The sequence below is a fragment of the Scyliorhinus canicula genome, chromosome 5 (genome assembly GCF_902713615.1).
Source record: "Scyliorhinus canicula chromosome 5, sScyCan1.1, whole genome shotgun sequence".
Classification (NCBI taxonomy): domain Eukaryota; kingdom Metazoa; phylum Chordata; class Chondrichthyes; order Carcharhiniformes; family Scyliorhinidae; genus Scyliorhinus; species Scyliorhinus canicula.
In genome coordinates this window covers 98,650,034-98,669,441 of record NC_052150.1, presented here as the reverse complement: position 1 = coordinate 98,669,441, position 19,408 = coordinate 98,650,034, and the positions used below count along the sequence as shown (strand labels likewise).

Here is a 19,408-nt window from a genome sequence, read left to right as displayed (position 1 = left end):
GACGGGCTTACAGTCTGGGGTGAGGTTCACGAAGAGTGAGGGAGGAGCGACCTTCAGGGTTGCAATTCTACAGATGGTGAGAGGGGCCAGGGGTCCCCGAACTTCAGGGTTAGACTACGGAGGTTGCATTGAAAGTCTAAACCCAGTAGGAGAGCGGCGCAGAGATGGGGGAGGACGTAGAGTTTAAAATTGCCGTATTCAACGCCCTGTATTGTTAGGTTGGCGGTGCAGTACCCCGGATCTGCACGAAGTGTGATTCAGAAGCTAGGGATATGACTTGTGAGACGGGGAGGACCCATGAGGGAACAGCGCCTTACCATGTCCGGGTGGATGAAGCTTACCGTGCTCCCGGAGTCGAAGAGGCAGGATGTCTCCTGCCTGTTGAGGACGATGGCCATCATCGAGCTTTGAAGATGGCAACGCCGGGGCTGGTCAAGTTGAATGGAACTGAGTTGATGGCGATGAGTACCGTGCTGGTCGCAAAATGGCGGTGTCGACGAAGTCGGACAAAGTGCCCCCATGGATTGCACACGGCGAATGACGCGTCAGCAGAGGGCGCTCCGGGCAGGCAGACGCCACACTGCGGGGTCTGTGAGTCTCAGACTAGGCTTGACAGGCTTTTGGTTTTTGATTTTGATTTTTAGGTTTAGCTAGGCATACTTTAGCATAGTGCCCCTTCTTGCCACACTCGTTACACGTGGAGTTGCGAGCCGGGCAACGCTGTCTGAGGTGCTGGCCCTGACTGCAGAAGTAACAGCATGGTCTTCTGGAGCTGCCAAGCGACGCAGGAATGAGGCACGCCTGGGTCGGGTGTTGGCTGCACCTCCGCGACCCCGAGGATGCTGCATGGTCGGATGGGAAGCATCCAGGCTCGGGAAGACCACTTCCAGCGAGGTAGCCAGCTTCACAGACACCTCGAGGTCGAGGGGCCCCTTTTCTAGAAGCCGCTGCCGGATGTAGCTGGACTGGACACCTGTCCCGGACCATCAGCTCCGCGTGCTCCACCGCTGTGACAGTCCTGCTGTTACATCTGCGGACGAGTACTCTCAGTTCACGTAGGTATTCACCAGTGACTCACCCTGGCGCTGACGATGCGTGGTCAGGAGGTGTCAAGCGAGTACCTCATTCACCGGCCTCACGAACTGTCATTTGAGCAGCTCCACTGCCTCCGTAAATGAGCTCCGGAAAACCATGCATGTCTCTGATGAACTAGAAAATCCTGTGGCTCACCCGGGCATTGAGGAGAAGCTGTTTAATTTCCGGGGAGACCTTGGCGGCAAAGGAGCTGAGGTAGGCCTCAAAGCAATTGAGCCAATGGTCAAATATTGCTGTAGCCTCTGGCACCTGCAGGTCAAGATCGAGGCGTTCTGGTTTTAAAACTACTTCCATGTTAAAAAAAACTTCTCGCTGATTAAATTGATACCAATCAATCCAGTCGAAACGGTAGTTAACAAGAACTATGGTTTTAATCAGCTAGAATGCGCCCACCAGTAGCTCCTCCCGCACTGAGAGGCTGTCCCGGATCGATGGATTATATACCTTCTCAGAGGGGCGGAGCCAACAACAACATCAACACAACAACAGTAAAAGTGAGTAAATACAATAATATCTCCAACAACCCTATGTGGCTCACCACAAGGGTCTTGGGCAGCGAGGAGAGAGCAAATAAAGGCCAGGCATTACCACTCCTGCACTTACATGGAAATGTGCTGTGGGGAGGGGTTGGGATGTTGGAGGTGACTGACGAGTGGATCAGGGAATCACAGAGGGCATACCCACCAAAATGCTGAAAGGGGAGGGGAAGATATGTTTGGTGATGGTGTTGCGCAGGAGGTGACAGAAATAGACACCCTGGGTTGGAAGCAACCAGATACAGGTGTCATAATATACACCAGTATATCATGGTGCAGACACACACTGATGGACATACACTAGGACCAATCAACATGTACAAACACCGCAGCCAATCACCAGTTAGAATACACACACTATAAAGGCAGAGGGCATCACTTTTCCCGCTCATTCTGGGTGCTGCCTCTCAGAAGCACAAGAGCTTATCAAGTTTAGCACAGACTCATACCACGTGCTAAGAGATTCAACTGGTTCGGACAGGCACAGGTCTCTAGTTAAACAGTTCTCGTATGTCTATTATTTTATAAGTAGTTAATAAAATAGAGTTGAACCTTCATCAGTGTTGGTGGCATATGCTAGCTTTGCAAGTCTACACTGCCCAACACTTCAACAGGGTCATGGCCCTCCATGTACACCAACATGAAAGTGAAATTTCCAGATGTGCACCACACAATGCAATCAAGCCACATAAAGTTAAAGAATCGCTGCATTTACACAAGGTCCTGGACCTCCCATGGTCATGCACAGCAGCTGACATCTTCGAATGGAATTGTAAACACTTGGGGCGGGATTCTCCGATAATGGGGTTAAGTGTTGACACCTTTGTGAAAACCATGGAGTTTCACAATGGCGTCATTGTGCGCCCAGGTACAGCAATTCAATGGCCCACAAGGGGCTAGCATGGGTGCAACGTGAAGCGCCCGAGGGAGCGGCCGCCAATACACGGGTTGTGTCATTGACGCGACATCGCGTCTGCTGAAAAGCATTCTCCCTCCACACATACACATACCGCTGTCGCAGGCAAAATGGTTGCCAGACGAGCAGCCCCGAGATTCAGAAACGGCGTATTGGACAACCTCCTCGACGCCGTGGAGGAGAGGAGGCTGGTGCTGTACCCCGGGCTGGGCCGCAGGACAGAGGGCGGCATCATTCGCGGTGCATGGGCGGAGATGGCAGATGTTGTCAGCGCCGTCGGACCGATCGCCAGGACCGCAGACCAGTGCCGGAAGAAGCTGCACGACCTCCTCAGGCAGCCAGGGTAAGTACCCAGCACTGTGCCCCTGGCACCAACCCCCCACACGCATTTGACCCCCCCCCCCTCAGTGGGACAGCCTGCCCTCGCCTCGACCCACATGGCTGCACCCACCAATGCCAGCCACAATGGCCGGGTGCCCTGTGCACTGATGCCGTCAGAGACCCAACCCCTGGGCTGCACGCATTGGACCATCTAACACTTGCTGTTTATGTCTGCTCCCCACCTAGGAGAAGTCCGCGTATAACCACCGGGAGCAGGAGGAGACTGGAGGGGGACTACCAGAACTGCATTCCCTCACCGTGCCCGAGCAGAGGGCAGTGGATATTGTTAGTGGCCGGAAGAGCGGGAGGTTGCCAATGCGGAGGTCAGAGGCATGCCACCAAGTGAGAACCCCCTGCCTGTACGCAGCCCCTCACAACACACGTGTGCCTACCCCACCCCTCACCACAGCCCCTCACTCTACCCCCACCCCACCCCCTCACCACATCACGCCTCACCCTGTCCGTCTGTCTAACCATACATGCTGTCTTGTGTCTTGTAGGACCAGCCGGCGATGGTCCCGGCCCATAAAGCACCCATCACCCCTAGCCAGTGCCAGGGCCGGTGAACCCCAGGGGCACAAGCACCGACAGGGAGGGCAGCTGTAATAACAGCTCTCTGGCCGAGACAAGCCAGGACATCGAGACCCAGGGAACGGAAACATTTGGCACGGATACACAGCACACAATGGCACAGGGAACAGCCACAGAGGAAACCAACACACAGGGAACGGACACACAGCACACGGCGACACAGGGGACGGACACACAGCACACAACGACACAGGGGACGGACACACGGGACAGACACACAGGAAACCAACACACAGGGGACGGACACACAGCACACAACGACACAGGGGACGGACACACAGCACACAACGACACAGGAGACGGACACGCAGCACACAACAACACAGGGGTCTGACACACGGAACAGACACACAGGAAACCAACACACGGGACGGACACACAGCACACAACGACACAGGGGACGGACACACAGCACACAACGACACAGGGGACGGACACACAGCACACGACGACACAGGGGACGGACATACAGCACACAACGACACAGGGGTCTGACACACGGAACAGACACACAGGAAACCAACACACGGGACGGACACACAGCACACAACGACACAGGGGACCAACACAGGGGACAGCCACACATCACAACGTGACACAGGAGACCCCGGAGTTCTGGTCCGATGATGACATAGACTTCCCATCACAGCTGTCTCCTACAGCCCCAACCATCGCAGAGACTATCACCTCGGTGGGCTCTTTAGTGATGAGGCTTCTGGGACACTTACTGGTACGCACCACATAGCCGCTCCGGTACAGCATGTGGAGGTAGGAGCAGCCGAGGGGCCGGACTGTCGGAGGGCAGCCCAGCCCAGGAACCAACTGCTGCCCAGACGGGTCCCAGCTTCCTGGAATATCCACTCCCACCCATAGTTCAGGTCCAGACAGAGATCCAGGGACCAGAGAAGAGGATGACGGCTGGCTTCCAGCACCTGCAGATGCAGGTGGAGGAGTCCATCTGCATTCAGGACCAGCAGCTGGTCATGCGTGCCACCCAGGCCAAAATCGCACGGGTGGCGTCCGCAGTGGGGGCAATGGGGACAAAGGTGTCAGACATGCGTCAGTTTATGCAAGGCCTGGGACTATCTGTGCAGGTGGGGGCCGTGGCCCAGGACATAGCTGCCCACTCACAGGCAGCCATGTGCCAGAGCCAGCTGCAGATTGCGGCGGCGCTCCTCAGCATGGCCCAGTCCATGCAGGTCTTGGCTTGGAGCATCGGCGGCATTGCTCAGGTGATGGCCCAGTCTCAGCAGGCCATCATAGCTGAGAGCATCCACGCCATTGCCCAGGTACTAGCCGGCGTCGCATAGACCCAGAGGCAGGTGGCACAATCCATAAGGGAGGTGGCACAGTCGCAGTTAGGTCTGACCCATTCCCTGTGTTCCATGGCCGCGAACATACAGACCCTGGTCGATACCAGAGCGTGTCTCCAGGACTGGCAGTGCCAGGTGTCAGGAGGGCCTCGGGGGATGGCTCTGCTCGCACCCCCCTCCCATGGAGAAGCCCGAGGTGTGGTAAACCACTGTATTATATTGTACTTACTGTTCTTACTGTTTGTTACATGTCTGGGTTTGTCCCCGCCGGCTCCGCCCCTCGGGCTCAAGTATAAAGGTGGTTAACCTCCAGCCCTGCCCTCATTCTGGAACCGGCTGCCAGCAGGTGACTTTTAGCTGATTAAAGTCACAGTTTACTCTTCTGACTCTCGTCTGTCCAAATTGATGGTACATCAATTTAATCAGCTAAAATTTTAAGATGGATCCATTGCTCAAGCCGGATCACCTGGAGCTGGACCCGCAAGCAGCTGACGCCACTGCCATGTTTGAACACTGGCTAAGCTGCTTCGAATTTTACATTGATTCCTCCGCCGTCGCTGTCACTGAGACCCACAAGCTGCAAGTCCTCAACTCCCGGGTGAGCCCGCAAGTTTTCTTTCTTATCAGGGACGCTACCTCGTACAAGGATGCGATAACGCTGTTGAAGGGGCAGTATGTTAAGGAAGTCAACGAGGTGTACGCAAGGCATCTCCTTGCCACGAGGTGACAGCGCCCCGGAGAATCGCAAGCTGAATTTCTATGTGCTTTGCGGGTGCTCGGCTGGAACTGCAGTGGTAAGGCGGAATATAAAAGCAGGGATGTACTTCTGAGGCTTTATAAAGCACTAGTTAGGCCCCATTTAGAATACTGTGAGCAATTTTGGGCCCCATACCTCAGGAAGGACATACTGGCACTGGAGCGGGTCCAGCGGAGATTCACACGGATGATCCCAGGAATGGTAGGCCTAACATACGATGAACGTCTGAGGATCGTGGGATTATATTCATTGGAGTTTAGGAGGTTGAGGGGAGATCTAATAGAAACGTACAAGATAATGAATGGCTTGGATAGGATGGACGTAGGGAAGTTGTTTCCATTAGCAGGGGAGACTAGGACGCGGGGGCACAGCCTTAGAATAAAAGGGAGTCACTTTAGAACAGAGATGAGGAGAAATTTCTTCAGCCAGAGAGTGGTAGGTCTGTGGAATTCATTGCCACAGAGGGCGGTGGAGGCCGGGACATTGAGTGTCTTTAAGACAGAAATTGATAAATTCTTGATTTCTCGAGGAATTAAGGGCTATGGGGAGAGCGCGGGTAAATGGAGTTGAAATCAACCATGATTGAATGGTGGAGTGGACTCGATGGGCCGAATGGCCTTACTTCCACTCCTATGTCTTATGGTCTTATGGTCTTATGGTATCGGCTGTCAAGCACACCGAACTGCTGATCTGGGACGCTTCTGTCGCAGGCATAAAATCTAATTACATCCGTCAGCGCCTACTAGATGGGGGTAAACTCGGCCTCCAAGACAGTACAGCTATCGGACTCGTTGGAAGTGGCCTTGCATAACATGGATGCCTACACCTCCAACCATGTGGCACCCTCGTGGATGTTGTGGGCGCCACCATCACCCGACCCAGGGGCGCCGCAAGCCTGTGCCGCGCAGCGACCCGCCAACTCCAGAGGCCTGACATGTTACTTCTGTGGCCAGGGTAAGCATCCCAGACAACGCTGCCCAGCGAGGAGCACGATCAGCACCAGGTGCGGAAAGAAGGGCCATTTCTCTAAAGTCTGCCAGGCCTGACCTGTTTCTAAACCCAGCAGCACTGTGTGTAGCCCGCGGGGACCGCTCCCATCTTCCACATCATCCGCCACATGCGACCCGTGGAGGCCGCCATCTTCGACGCCACCCGCCACGTGCGACCCGTGGGGGCCGCCATGTTCGACGTCACCCACCATGTGCGACCCATGGGGGCCGCCATGTTCGACGTCACCTGCCACGTGCGACCCGTGGGGGCCGCCACCTTGGAATCACCCCACAGCCTCCCGGAAACCCTGCTCACCAGATCGTACGCTGGCACTGCTACCCTCGATCGGCCCACTCATCTTCCGAAGCTTGCCTCCATCACTCTCGACCAGTCTCGACCTCATCACCTAACTAAATGATGGCCGTCTGGGTCAACGGTCACGAGACAACCTGCCTCTTCGACTCCGGGAACACGGGAGAGTTTCATTCACGCAGATACGGTACGGCGCTGCTCCCTCCCAATTTTACCCGCGACCCAGAGAATCTGGGACCGGCTGCCGGCAGGTGTCTTTAAGCTGATGAAAGTCACAGTTTACGCTTCCGACTCTCGTCTGTTGTCATTGATGGCACATCACGGGGGCCATCGGGCACCCCGAGTGAGGAATAGCTGCTGGGGCCCGTGCCAGTGGCCCCTGCAGGGGAGGTGCCGGAACACCACTTGGGACTCTTCCCTCCCCCCCCCCCTCCACCCATCTCTGGTGGGCAGAGGGCAGAACAGGGCAGCACCACGCCAGCCAGGACTCCCGAGGAGCAGCCTGGCCCATCCTGGCTGGGCCGCCCCAGGAAACGTGTGCCAACAGGGACCCTAGTCGCAGGGCAGGGATCACAGCAGTCCACCTCCACTCCTGCTGTACCATCTGGGGAACCACTTAGGTGTAATGTTAGGGCCTGTAAGGCCAGAAAGTTAGACACCAATTAAGTTGGCACGGGTGCAGGGTGCAGTTTAGTTATAGGGGCTGGGGCACAGACTGTATATACCTCTTCACAATAAACACATGTTATCACCGATGGAAGCTGCCTCTGCCCTGCCTGATGGGTGTGGGGGGGGATAAACGATTGTGCCAGGATAACGAGTAATGCACACTGCCCGAGTTTCAGGCGCACCATGCAGCACCCCAGAACCCCCCCCGGATGTCCCCATCACCCCATCCCCAGCGATTTGACAGGGCCATGTGATGGAGTGGCCAGCTCGCATGCAGGGACCACCCAGATGGAGGGTGCTACTGTGGGCATGAGTCAGACATTGTCTAGCAATGTGGAGCTCGGAGCTCATCGCAGAGCCGGCTGTCATCATCCTCCATCCCATGGACCAGACCCCAGACCCACAGCAACCCAATGCCCCCAACTCGTAGCGCCGCAGGTGGATGTATAATGGAGGGGCGGTGTGCATGCAGGTGGTTCGGTGGTGGGGGAGGTGAGGGTGTTCGGTGATGAGGGATGTGAGTGCGTACAGTGGTGGGGAAGGTGGGATTTTGGTGTTGTGGGGGTTGAGGGTGTTCGGTGGTGAGGTATTGTGGTGTCCGTTCCCTTGCGCAGCAAACCTCCCTAGTTGGTGAAACGTACGCCGATCAAAGCGTCTTGTGCTCGTGTCTTGTGCTCGCTGGCCCTGCCGGTGGCATAGCGCAGCCTCCCGTTCATGTCCAGCCCCTATGTCCCGCCAATTGTCCCTCTCCCACTCCTCCTCCTCATCTGATGAGGCCTGCCCTTGCTCCTCATCCTCCTCCAGCACATCCCCTGCTGGGCTATATTGTGGAGGATGCAGCAGACCTCAACGATGCAGCCGACCCTCCTTGGCTCATACTGGAGGGCCTCTCTGGAGTGGTCTGGCCACCTGAAGCACATCTTCTGCACCCCGAAGCACCTCTCCACCACACCCCTGGTCGCACAATGGGCATCATTGCACCGGTTCTCTGGGGAGCTCTGTGGTCTCCGTTTAGGCGTAATCAACCATGACCGCAACAGGTACCCCCTGTCGCCTAGCAACTAGCCCCGCAGCCGGGGGGGACGTCTCTCAAACAGGCTGGGGATGAACGATTGTGCCAGGATAAACGAGTAATGCACACTGCCCGAGTTTCAGTCGCAGACGTGCAGTATCTTCATCAGACCACCTGAACGTTGATGGAGTGGTACCCCTTCCTGTTTGTGAGCAGCAGCCTGTTATCCGCCGGTGCCAGAAGGGCGACGTGCACCCCATCGATGACCCCCTGGACCATGGGCATCCTGGCGACGGCAGCGTACCCCGATGTCCAGGCATCCTGGTGGGCATGGTCCACAGGGAACTGGATGTAGCGATCTGCCAGGGCATACAGGGCGTGCGTCACTGCATGGATGCACCGGTGCACCGATACCTGCGAGATGCCGGGCAGGTCCCCACTCTGCGACTGGAAAGACCCTGTCACGTAGAGGTTCAGGGCGACTGTCACCTTGACGCCCACCGGTAGAGGGTGCCCCCCCCAATCCCATGCAGTGCCAGGTGTGCCATCATGTGGCAGACGTGAGCGACTGTTTCCCGGCTCATCCGCAGTCTCCTCCTGCATGCCCGGTCTGGGAGTCATCAAAGAATATGCGCCGCCAGTACACGTGGGGCCTCATCAGGCGCCTCCTTGGCACCACCACCACCTCCCGCTCCTCGTCCTCTCCCACCTCCTCCCTGTCATGTTCCTCCTCTTCCTGCTTGGCCTGTCGGGCGGGCGGCCCTCCAGCCTGAGCGGCTGCCACCTGCACCTCTGCAGCCCGTCCCTCTGCAGCCCACTCCTTTGCTGTGGCCTCCGCCTCCTCTCTAAGTCGCACACGCTCACGCTGCCACAGGGCTGCATGCAGGGCAGCGGGCCCCACCATGGCGGCCAACATCGCTGGATGGTTCCCAAGCACACCCCAGCCTCGCATGACACCCACCTCTACCCGTTCGTGAACAGCAGCCTGTTATCCGCTGGTGCCCGAAGGGCGACGTGCACCCCATCGATGACCCCCTGGACCATGGGCATCCTGGCAATGGCAGCGTACCCCGATGCCCGTTGGTGCCCCCGCTCCTGGTGCCCGTCTCTGCTGCCATGGCCACCGTTTCATGCCACTGCCCTCACTGGGGGCTACCGTCGGTGTGGCCCTGGGTTTTCCGCCCGGTGGGTGTCGGCGGTTGGATGGGGTGGCCGGGGAGGGGGCCGGCACCCACAAATACGGACGTTAACCCTGTGCTCAGCCAGAGCCCGGGGTGGGTGCCCAACAAGATGGCCACCGTACTGTCGCCCGTTGCATGGGCACCGCCTTTCATGGCAGGGCGTCCCCGACTGCTCAGCCTGTTCCACCCCCCTTCCCTGACCCTCCCCGGCCCTGGCAGCACCCCCCTCCCACCACAGCAGCCACGGCCAGTGTCCTTTTCTGGAGCCCGCGGTCCCCCCATGCTAACCCCTACCTCCTCCCACCTTCACATCAGCCAGCACGCCGGCTTCGCGATATTTATATACGTGGTTAGAACCACGCCTTCGGTGTGCAGGCCGCACAATCGCTCAGGCCCCGGAGAATCGGTCATCAAGCCACCTAGTGCGATTCTCCGGGCCGCGATTACATCGTGTTGGGAGGTCCAGAGAATCAGAAATCGGCATGAAACTTGCATCAAAGCCGATTGCGGCGTGGAGCTGATTCTCCGGCCGATCGCGTCTTGTGATTTTGGCGTGAAGCTGCGGATAATCCAGCCCATGCTGTCGGATGAGCCTGCTGAATCTCGTCATAGGCGTCTTGCGCGATTTGCGACGCTTGAAACGCCTCATGCGAGATTTAATGGAGTCTCGCGAGACATCGCGATCTGAATCTCGCCCTTACTGGACGTGATCCAGATCTGAATATTGAAATGAGCCATTAGGTTCATTTAAATATATGTTTTGCGGAATTCCCCCGGTGCCTGGGCCTAACGGCCGTGCCTGGGAAACCTCGCCAGGGGGCCATTTGGTACTGGTCCACATCGTAATGACACATGTGGAGTCTCCCGGTACATTAGCAACCTCTTGGTGGACGGGGACATGGCAGGGTTGCACCCTGGCACTCCCTCTGGCATGCAGCCACCTTGTCATTGCCAACCATGTACCCTGGCATGGAGACTGCCAAGGTGCCAGGGTGGCACTGCCATAGTGCCCAGATACGAGGTGGAGACTGTCAGGGATCGAGCCCATGGGGCTTTCCAGTTTGGGGGGGGGGGGGGGGGAAATTCCTTGGGGCCTCCCCAAGTGGGGTCAAAAACAGGGTGGGGGCTGAATGGGTTTTGGGAGGAAGATCTAGGCAGCTCGGCGTGTCAGCAAGAAGTGACTCAAGTGCGGCCTCGGGGGAGAGAAATTCCCCGAGGCCAAAAAAATGCCTTTGACTAGAAAGGTGCTGCAGTGTTTTGAACTTGACTACCTGCCAAACACATCAGCCATGATCGAATGGAGGAGCAGACTTAATGGGCTGAATGGTCTAATTCTGCACCTATATCTTAAGAACTTATGAAACATGTTGAGTACCAAAGTTATCATCAAGTTCCACAAACACTTTGTTACACACGGCACCCCACAGAGACTCATGTCAGACATCACCCATCAATTTGTCTCCACTGAATTTCAGAATTTTGCACATACATGGGACTTTGAGCATATCATAAGCACCCCTCTATACCCACAGTCAAATGGTCTTTCAGAACAGGCAGTACACTCAGTTAAGCATCTTCTAGGATTCTAGGACTATATTACCCTCTAGTCTGGAACTGGCCTTCGAGTCCCGTATTTCTACAACAAAATGGTGGGGGCGTGGGGAGGAAACACCATGAGCCATGCAACAGCTTAATCTTGCCTCACCAAATGCAAATAGTTATGTATTGTTGGCCTGTTTAATTAGTATGTCACAAATGGTTTGTATACAGTTTGCGTTCATGCACACTGTTACATCTCACGTCACCAGTTGTCCCAACGAAATGGGGAAGATGTGGACCGACTGGTCACACGATGACGTGATGGTGTGGCTACAAAAAGGGGCACGTGCTGGGAGCGCGGCAGTTCTCCCCAGGAGCGTGGGCAGAGTACAAGGACAAAGTAGCTGCTCGGCTAGTGAATGAACTGTTGTTTACAAGTCCTTGTCAATGTTTCGAGATCCCAACACTATGACACCAGGGAGTGGACAAAGATGGAGAGGTATCCCAGAAATCAGAATCGGGACTCCTGCGGAAGAGCAGCCTGTGGAACTGGCAGGACAGGCTCAATGGGCTGAATGGTCTACTTTTATTTCTGTGTCCCAGCATTCGTTACCCCAGGTGTACAATGAACTACGAAGTATGAAACACCAATAGACTCCTTGATAGAATAGAAGTGCTATTAAATGTAAGTTGTTGTTGAAGGCTGAACTGACCTTAATTTTTAAAAATTAATGTTGAAGGGGTTCGACCCGAGTCCGCAGCATCTTTTACATTCCCGGGCAGGGAAGAACGCAAAATCTGATGGGCAATTCCTCGCTCACTTGCTTTTTCCATCCTCTCCCCGACTGGATTTCTGGAATCCTTTCAAAAGCTAACTTTGGCAGCACATAATCATTGCTCCTTGATTTCTTATCTTATCCTTTAGATATTTCAATTTTGGCAGTGTCCAACATTGAGGGCCTTGGCCTCTGACGTTGATTACTTATTTAAATTAATAAAGTTACAGTATAATATTACTGGTTGAATTTGCCTTGCTCCGGTGAAACTACCACAAACAAACAGCTTATTTAGATACGATCATGAGTAATTTGCAATCCTGGGAGTGTCACATGGTATATATCAAAGTTCAAAAGGAGAAGCTACCAGTTCTTTACTAAATCTGAACTGCAAACAGCTACTTGTGGGATGCAGCAGGTGTGTTTACAATGGAGTTGCTTTTCGTCGTTACCCTATAGCTACACGTAACGTTTTTCTGCTGGAGCGGGGCATCTTAAAGCACGTGTGCTTTTGGACATTTTCTTGCTGGAAGAAAAGTTGCATCCCAACTTGTTGGATGTGTGATCTGATAAAAGGGCAACAAGGGCAGGAGGGCATCTTGAACCTCATTCATTGCAGTACCGACGAGGTGCCGTTTGTACGACACAAGCAGTGAACGGGCATAAATCTATCAACGATTTCTGGAAATTGACAGCTCCCAGTGTATCGCTGAACCTTGGTCGATTTGTGAGTTAATAATGCAGGAAACCGTTCACATGCAATTTTTCTAGCGAAAAATGGCCCTTTGTTTTAGTTGAAGAAACATAGGTCTGGCGGGTAGAATTATATCATGAATGTGACAATACCTGGAATATGACATGCCGATTCGAGCATACCTAATTTTTTTTTTTTTAATTTAGAGTACCCAATTATTTTTTTCAATTAAGGGGCAATTTAACGTGACCAATCCACCTAACCTGCACATCTTTGGGTTGTGGGGGCAAAACCCACGCAGACACGGGGAGAATGTGCAAACTCCTCACAGACAGTGACCCAGGGCCGGGATTCGAACCCAGGTCCTCAGCGCCGTAGGCAGATTCGAGCATACCTGTGGAACTACATCCTTAACTATGCTTTTAATTTTGAATAATTTGACTATTTTAAAGACCACTGAATTATTCACTGAAGCAAAAATGCCAATAGTTCTGTTATTATTTCAGGTAACCATGGAAGCAGACGGTGCAAATTTGAGCAATGGTGACTTTAGCAAAGCAAAATATAAGAAAGAGCCCCTGGAAGATGCCAAGGAGAAGAATAGACATGAGTAAGTGGTGGGTTCTTTTCAATTAAAGTGTACACTAACATTCAACATTATGTGCAATGATGATTTGAAATCACCTGACAATAAAATATCAATATCACATACACAACGACGGCGGTGAACTAAATTCTTAAGAGTGGACTGAGAAGCTCCAAGTTTTTAGGTACAGATTACCAACAGCCTGTCCTGGTCCCCCCCATGCCGACACTATAGTTAAGAAAGCCCACCAACGGCTCTACTTTCTCAGAAGACTAAGGACATTTGGCATGTCAGCTACGACCCTCACCAACGTCTACAGATGCACCATAGAACGCATTCGCTCTGGTTAAATCACAGCTTGGGATGGTTCCTGTTCTGCCCAAGACCACAGGAAACTACAAAAGGTCGTGAATGTAGCCCAGTCCATCACGCAAACCAGCCTCCAATCCATTGACTCTATCTATAATTCCTGCTGCCTCAGAAAGGCAGCCAGCATAATTAAGGACCCCACGCACCCCGGACATACTCTCTTCCACCTTCTCCCGTCAGGAAAAAGATACCAAAGTTTGAGGTCAAGTACCAACCGACTCAAGGACAACTTCTTCCCTACTGCCATCAGACTTTTGAATGGACCTGCCTCGTATTAAGTAGATCTTTTCATAACACCTTGCTATAACTGTAACATTATATTCTGCAGTCTCTCCTTCCTTCCCAATGTACGGTATGCATCGCTTGTACGGCATGCAAGAAACAATACTTTTCACTGTATACTAATACATGTGACAATACTAAATCAAATCAAATCAAAGAACACCCCTGTCATTCACATAGCTTCTACTAGATGGGTTAACTCTTTGATTGCGTGCTCCCAATAGGAAAGGGTGTGCTTAAAAAGGGGTTACTGGCCGGTACAGGACTTGTTTGACACCCTAGCGTTGACTCTTCAAAATATTGGATGAGATTTTCCAGCCTCACCCAGTGCTGGGATTGTCCGGTTCTGCTTTTGTCTGGACCGCCGAATCTCCCATAATGAATCCCACTGCGACGAGGCTGGAAAATCCCGGCTGTCCTTTCAACATGGCTTCCTGCTGGGAGTGAGGTTATGTAATTATCTTCAGCTTCTTAATTAGCAAAGCTACAACAGCTTTTATTGCGAAGGCCCACATCATATACACAAAAGTGCTTAAAATATTGCAAAAAATAATAATAATTTTTATTAGTGTCACAAGTAGGCTTACATTAACACTGCAATGAAATTACTGTGAAAAGCCCCTAGTCGCCACACTCCAGCACCCGACCACACTGAGGGAGAATTCAGAATGTCCAGTTCACCTAACAGTACGTCTTTTGGGAGATGTGAGAGGAAACCGGAGCACGCAAAGGAAATTCACACAGACACGGGGAGAATGTGCAGACTCTGCACAGACAGTGACCCAGCCAGGAGTCAAACCTGGGTCCCTCGAAGCAACAGTGCTAACCACTGTGCTGCATTCATATTAATGTTTTGGTAGTTCTAATTTCCAGGTACTGTATTACTTCAATATTATTACGCTACAATACGAGATCCTAAGGTATCAAAACAATTTCAAAGCATTTATAATTTAAACTATTCTGCATGATAGAAATAGCATATTTTAACCCCAACCCTATCAGCCATTACCTCTTCCTTGAGCGAATGTTTCGATGGTTTTTCGAGTAACGATAATCTGTTGAAAACCCAAAATTCACTGAGGGAGTGTGAAACTGATCTTGGAGAGTGGTGTAAATGAGGTAGTGAGTTGACGGCCTGCTTTCCACTCCATTCCCAACCAGCACAAAGCAAGTTTCACACTCGCTTTGTTTCTTTCTTTTATCTTCTTTGAAAGGTTAATTTGTTGTGCGATATAAAATGTTTAAAATGAACAAATAATAAATTACACATGGCTCATATGCCACAGTAATGTCCCTGAATTGACCTCGTCCCACCTTCTCAGGCAAACCCCTTTGTTAGTGTCATCACATCCCGAGAAATGAAAACATTGCTTCATGCTGCAAGAGTGAGTAGATTAATAGAACTGCATTATTTAAAACTCTTTAACTATTATTTCTTTAGGAAACATAAAGATGAAAAGAAAGTTGAAAAAGTACAATCAGTTAGTGCTCTTCAGATGGTATGTATGACAATTTCACTGCTCTGCGGTTTCAGGCACCTGCACACAGGACACAGTTTAATTTTGTGACATTTTAACTGTTACTATGTTGTAATGACTTTTAGGCCTGGAGGCAATGCTACATGAAATGAAATGAAAATCACTTATTGTCACGAGTAGGCTTCAAATGAAGTTACTGTGAAAAGCCCCTAGTCGCCACATTCCAGCACCTGTTCGGAAAGGTTGCTTACAGGAATCGAACCGTGCTGCTGGCCTGCTTTTAAAGCCAACGATTTAACCCTGTGCTAAACAGCCCCATTTAAAATGAAAATCGCTTATTGTCATGAATAGGCTTGAATTAAGTTACTGTGAAAAGCCCCTAGTCGCCACATTCCGGCGCCTTTCCGGGGAGGCTGGTACGGGAATCAAACCGTGCTGCTGGCCTGCCTTGGTCTGCTTTAAAAGCCAGCAATTTAGCCCAGTGAGCTAAACCAGCCCTGACATGAGTATTGTTGTACAGGCGCTTAATGTGATTATGTGCAATCTTTGGTCTAATTTTCAAGGAAAACATGCCTTCCTCAATGCTAGTCTCCTGCTGCTACTTGACTGAATATTTGACAAGGAATTCTACTTTTTTTTCTTTTACAAACAAGAGGTTTTGCTTTACTTAAAGGGGAGTAAGGGATAAGGTAACATCAACACAGACAGAAGCAGAAAATACTTGACAGTTTCGGCAGGTCTGACCGCATCTGTGGAGAGAGATGGGAGCTAACATTTCAAATCTGGATGACTCTTTGTCAAAGGTCCACCCAAGTTACTGTAAACTACCTCCAAATGATCAGTGTTGTGGACTCATCCCGCTGGCTTTCAGCTATTAACAGCTATTAATTCTATTTGTGTAGTGATGCGCTAACAATTGCACACAGAAACACAAAACGGTACAAAAGAGGCTTTATTACCGTGAGATGTTATTACTTCAACTGCAGCTGTAAAATGGCAGCTCAGGAGATCTCATGGATATTTATACTGCTCCCTGTCGGCGTAGCTAGCCGGCAGGGGCTTACCGACAAACCTGTAATAACAGGTACTATTGTACATCCCCTAATAGAGGCACACACATATATATACAGTGGTGGATTACCACATTCACCCCCTGTTAAGAATGAGTCTGGCGCGGTGACGTGAAACTGTAATACATAAGCAGTGATTTATTTACAGAGGACGGGGGGGAAAAAAACAGGTGTTCATCTTGCAACCCGGTGCCCATCATAGGTTGAGTCTGTCCGGTGGTCTGACGGTTCGTTGAGAGCGACGCAGCAGCGGTGGTGGTGTCGGCATCCACGGCAACGGTGGTGGCGGTGTTGGTGCTGACCAGTGGCTGGACGACTCCGGGAGCGTGCCAAAATCTTCCATGTCCTCTAGTGTGGGCAGAGGAACAAGGGATGGACCTGGTGGGGCTGATGTTGGGGGCGCCGGGGAAAAGGAGGGTGGCGTGTGAGTGGGGAGGTATGTGGGCGTGGGATCGGCACCCGAGGGAGCCAAGTCCCTGAGCGAGACTGGATCCTGGCGGCCGTCGGGGAACTCCACGTAGGCATACTGGGGGTCCGCGTGGAGCAGGAGTACTCTGTCCACCAGAGGGTCCGCCTTGTAGAGTCTGACATGCCTATGAAGTAGGATGGGCCCTGGAGCTGCGAGCCACGTCGGGGGAGATTGGCAAAGAGAGAGGGAGGGTCAACCTTGAGGGTCGTGAGGCCGCAAATGGTGAGTGGGGGAAGGAGTCCGCCGAATTTGAGGGTGAGGCTCTGGAGGTTACATTGGAAGTCCAGGCCCAGTAAAAGTGTCGCACAGAGGTTGGGGAGAACGTACAGGTGGAAACGGCTGAATTCCACGCCTTGTACGGTGAGTCTGACCAGACAGAAGCCCCAGATCGGGACAGAGAGGGATCCGGAGGCCAGGGAGATCCGCTGGGTGGCGGGATGGACCGCGAGGGAGCAGCGCCTTACCGTGTCTGGATGAATTAAGCTATCGGTGGTCCCGGAGTCAAGTAGGCAGTAGGTCGTGTGGCCGTTGATGAGCACCGTCGTCGAAGGGGTAGCAGGTTGCGAGGACGGGATTGGTTGAGCGTCATGGAGGCGAGTAGCGGGCGATCGTCCTAAGATTCCGATGCGTAGCGGTAGCGACCCGGGTCCCATGATCCAGTCCCGACGGGAGGACAAAATGGTGGCGACCGGAGTACTTGCGGGGGAGAAAATGGCGGCGCCCATGCAGCACATGTTGTGGGGGCAGGGCCAGATTACGGCGACCATGGAGCGCACGTTGAGGGGGTGGGACAAAATGGGCGGCGCTCATGGTGCGCACATGGCGGGGGCGGCGAAAGATGGCAGTGGCCACTGATCGCACATGGCCCCGGGAACTGCGGATGGTGGGGCCCATTGCGTGATTGGCTGGGGCAAGAGGGAGAGGTTGGGTGTGATAGAGGCAACAGCGTGGGCCTGACACACCGCTGCAAAGTGGCCTTTCTTGCCACAAGATTGCAGGTCGCGGCGCGGGCCGGGCAGCACTGGTGGGGGTGCTTCTACTGGCCGCAGAAGTAGCAGCGGGGACCCCCAGGGTGTGTGGCATGGCGAGTAGCGCAGGCATACTGCACGAGGGCGGCCCCAGTCGGGGGGGGGTCGGTTGCAGGGTCCACGAGGGGTAGGATGGGTGGGCCGTGCGGTAGGCTGAGTGGGCGGGGTTGGATTGCACGTTACTGGAAGCGGCCATCATAGAGAGCGCAAAAGTCTTTGTCGCTGCTAGATCGAGTGCGGCCCCTTCCAGCAGGCGTTGCCGGATGGGGTCCGATGCAATCCCCGTCACAAAAGCATCTCGCATGAGGAGATTCGAATGTTCTGTAGCCGAGATGGCCTGGCATTCCCAGTCCAGTACCGGAAGGATAAGGGCCCGCCAGAAATCCTCAATCGACTCACCCGGTTGCTGGACGCGAGTGGAGAGTACGTGCTCGCAAACAGAGTGTTCGTCGAATGGACATAATTTTCTTTGAGCAGTTCCATAGCACGAGCGTAGGTCGGTGCGTCCTGTATCAGCGGGAACACGCTGGAGCTCAACCTTGAATAGAGGAGTTGAATTTTCTGAGCTTCCGATGGTGCATGGTCCGCTGAGGTGATGTAGGCCTCGAAGACAGCCAGCCAGTGGTTAAAGTCGTTCCTGGCGTTCGGCGATTGCGGATCCAGCTGCAGGCGGCCGGATTTAATTCTGATGTCCATGATTTGGGAACTCTCATGGTAATAAATTGATGCGCTAACAATTGCACACAGAAGCACGAAACGGTACAAAAGAGGCTTTATTACTGTGAGATGTTATTCCCTCAAGTGCAGCTATAAAATGGCAGCTCAGGAGATCTCATGGATATTTATACTGCTCCATGTGGGCGGAGCTAACCGTAAGGGGGTTACCGACAAACCTGTAATAGCAGGTACTATTGTACATCCACTAATAGAGGCACGCACATATATATACAGTGGTGGATTACCACATGAGGAACCCTCAATAACGACGCAAGAGAGTAGAAAGGTAAAGAAGGTTTTAATAAGCTGAGAACTAGCCTGATGCCGAGACGGGTGCTTACTGGGTGCCGCCAACAGAGCGGCCCCTTATGTACGACTCCCTGCACCTCTTTGGCCTTGTTAGATTCTTTGGACACTTTTGGCCTCTCACCCTCCCTTATGATAAATATCTGGGCAGAGTTTTCAGCACAGAAAGATGTCTTTTGGCCCAACTAGCTTATACTGACATTTATGGTGCACACACCCATCAGTCTATATTCCTATCAGGGAAAATCCTTCTATCACTCTCTCTCCTGTGTGCTAATCTCATTTCCCCTTAAATCCATTGAGTTGGTGAAGGGTTAACAAAGCCAATTTATGGAATAAGA

General features: G+C 52.8%; 1 protein-coding gene across 5 annotated transcripts in view; it reads left to right on the top strand.

The window, feature by feature from the left end:
• The window catches only part of LOC119966155 (ATP-dependent translocase ABCB1-like), a 166,153-nt gene that overhangs the window by 31,147 nt on the left and 115,598 nt on the right, over positions 1-19,408 (top strand). For 2 of the 5 annotated variants that reach the window (XM_038797445.1, XM_038797440.1), the window contains exons 1-3: positions 12,458-12,486; positions 13,269-13,372; positions 15,441-15,498. In XM_038797445.1, the coding sequence (XP_038653373.1) occupies positions 12,478-12,486; positions 13,269-13,372; positions 15,441-15,498 (171 nt within the window). In that variant the 5' untranslated portion in view covers positions 12,458-12,477. The other 3 variants (XM_038797444.1, XM_038797441.1, XM_038797442.1) reach the window with 3 other exon arrangements.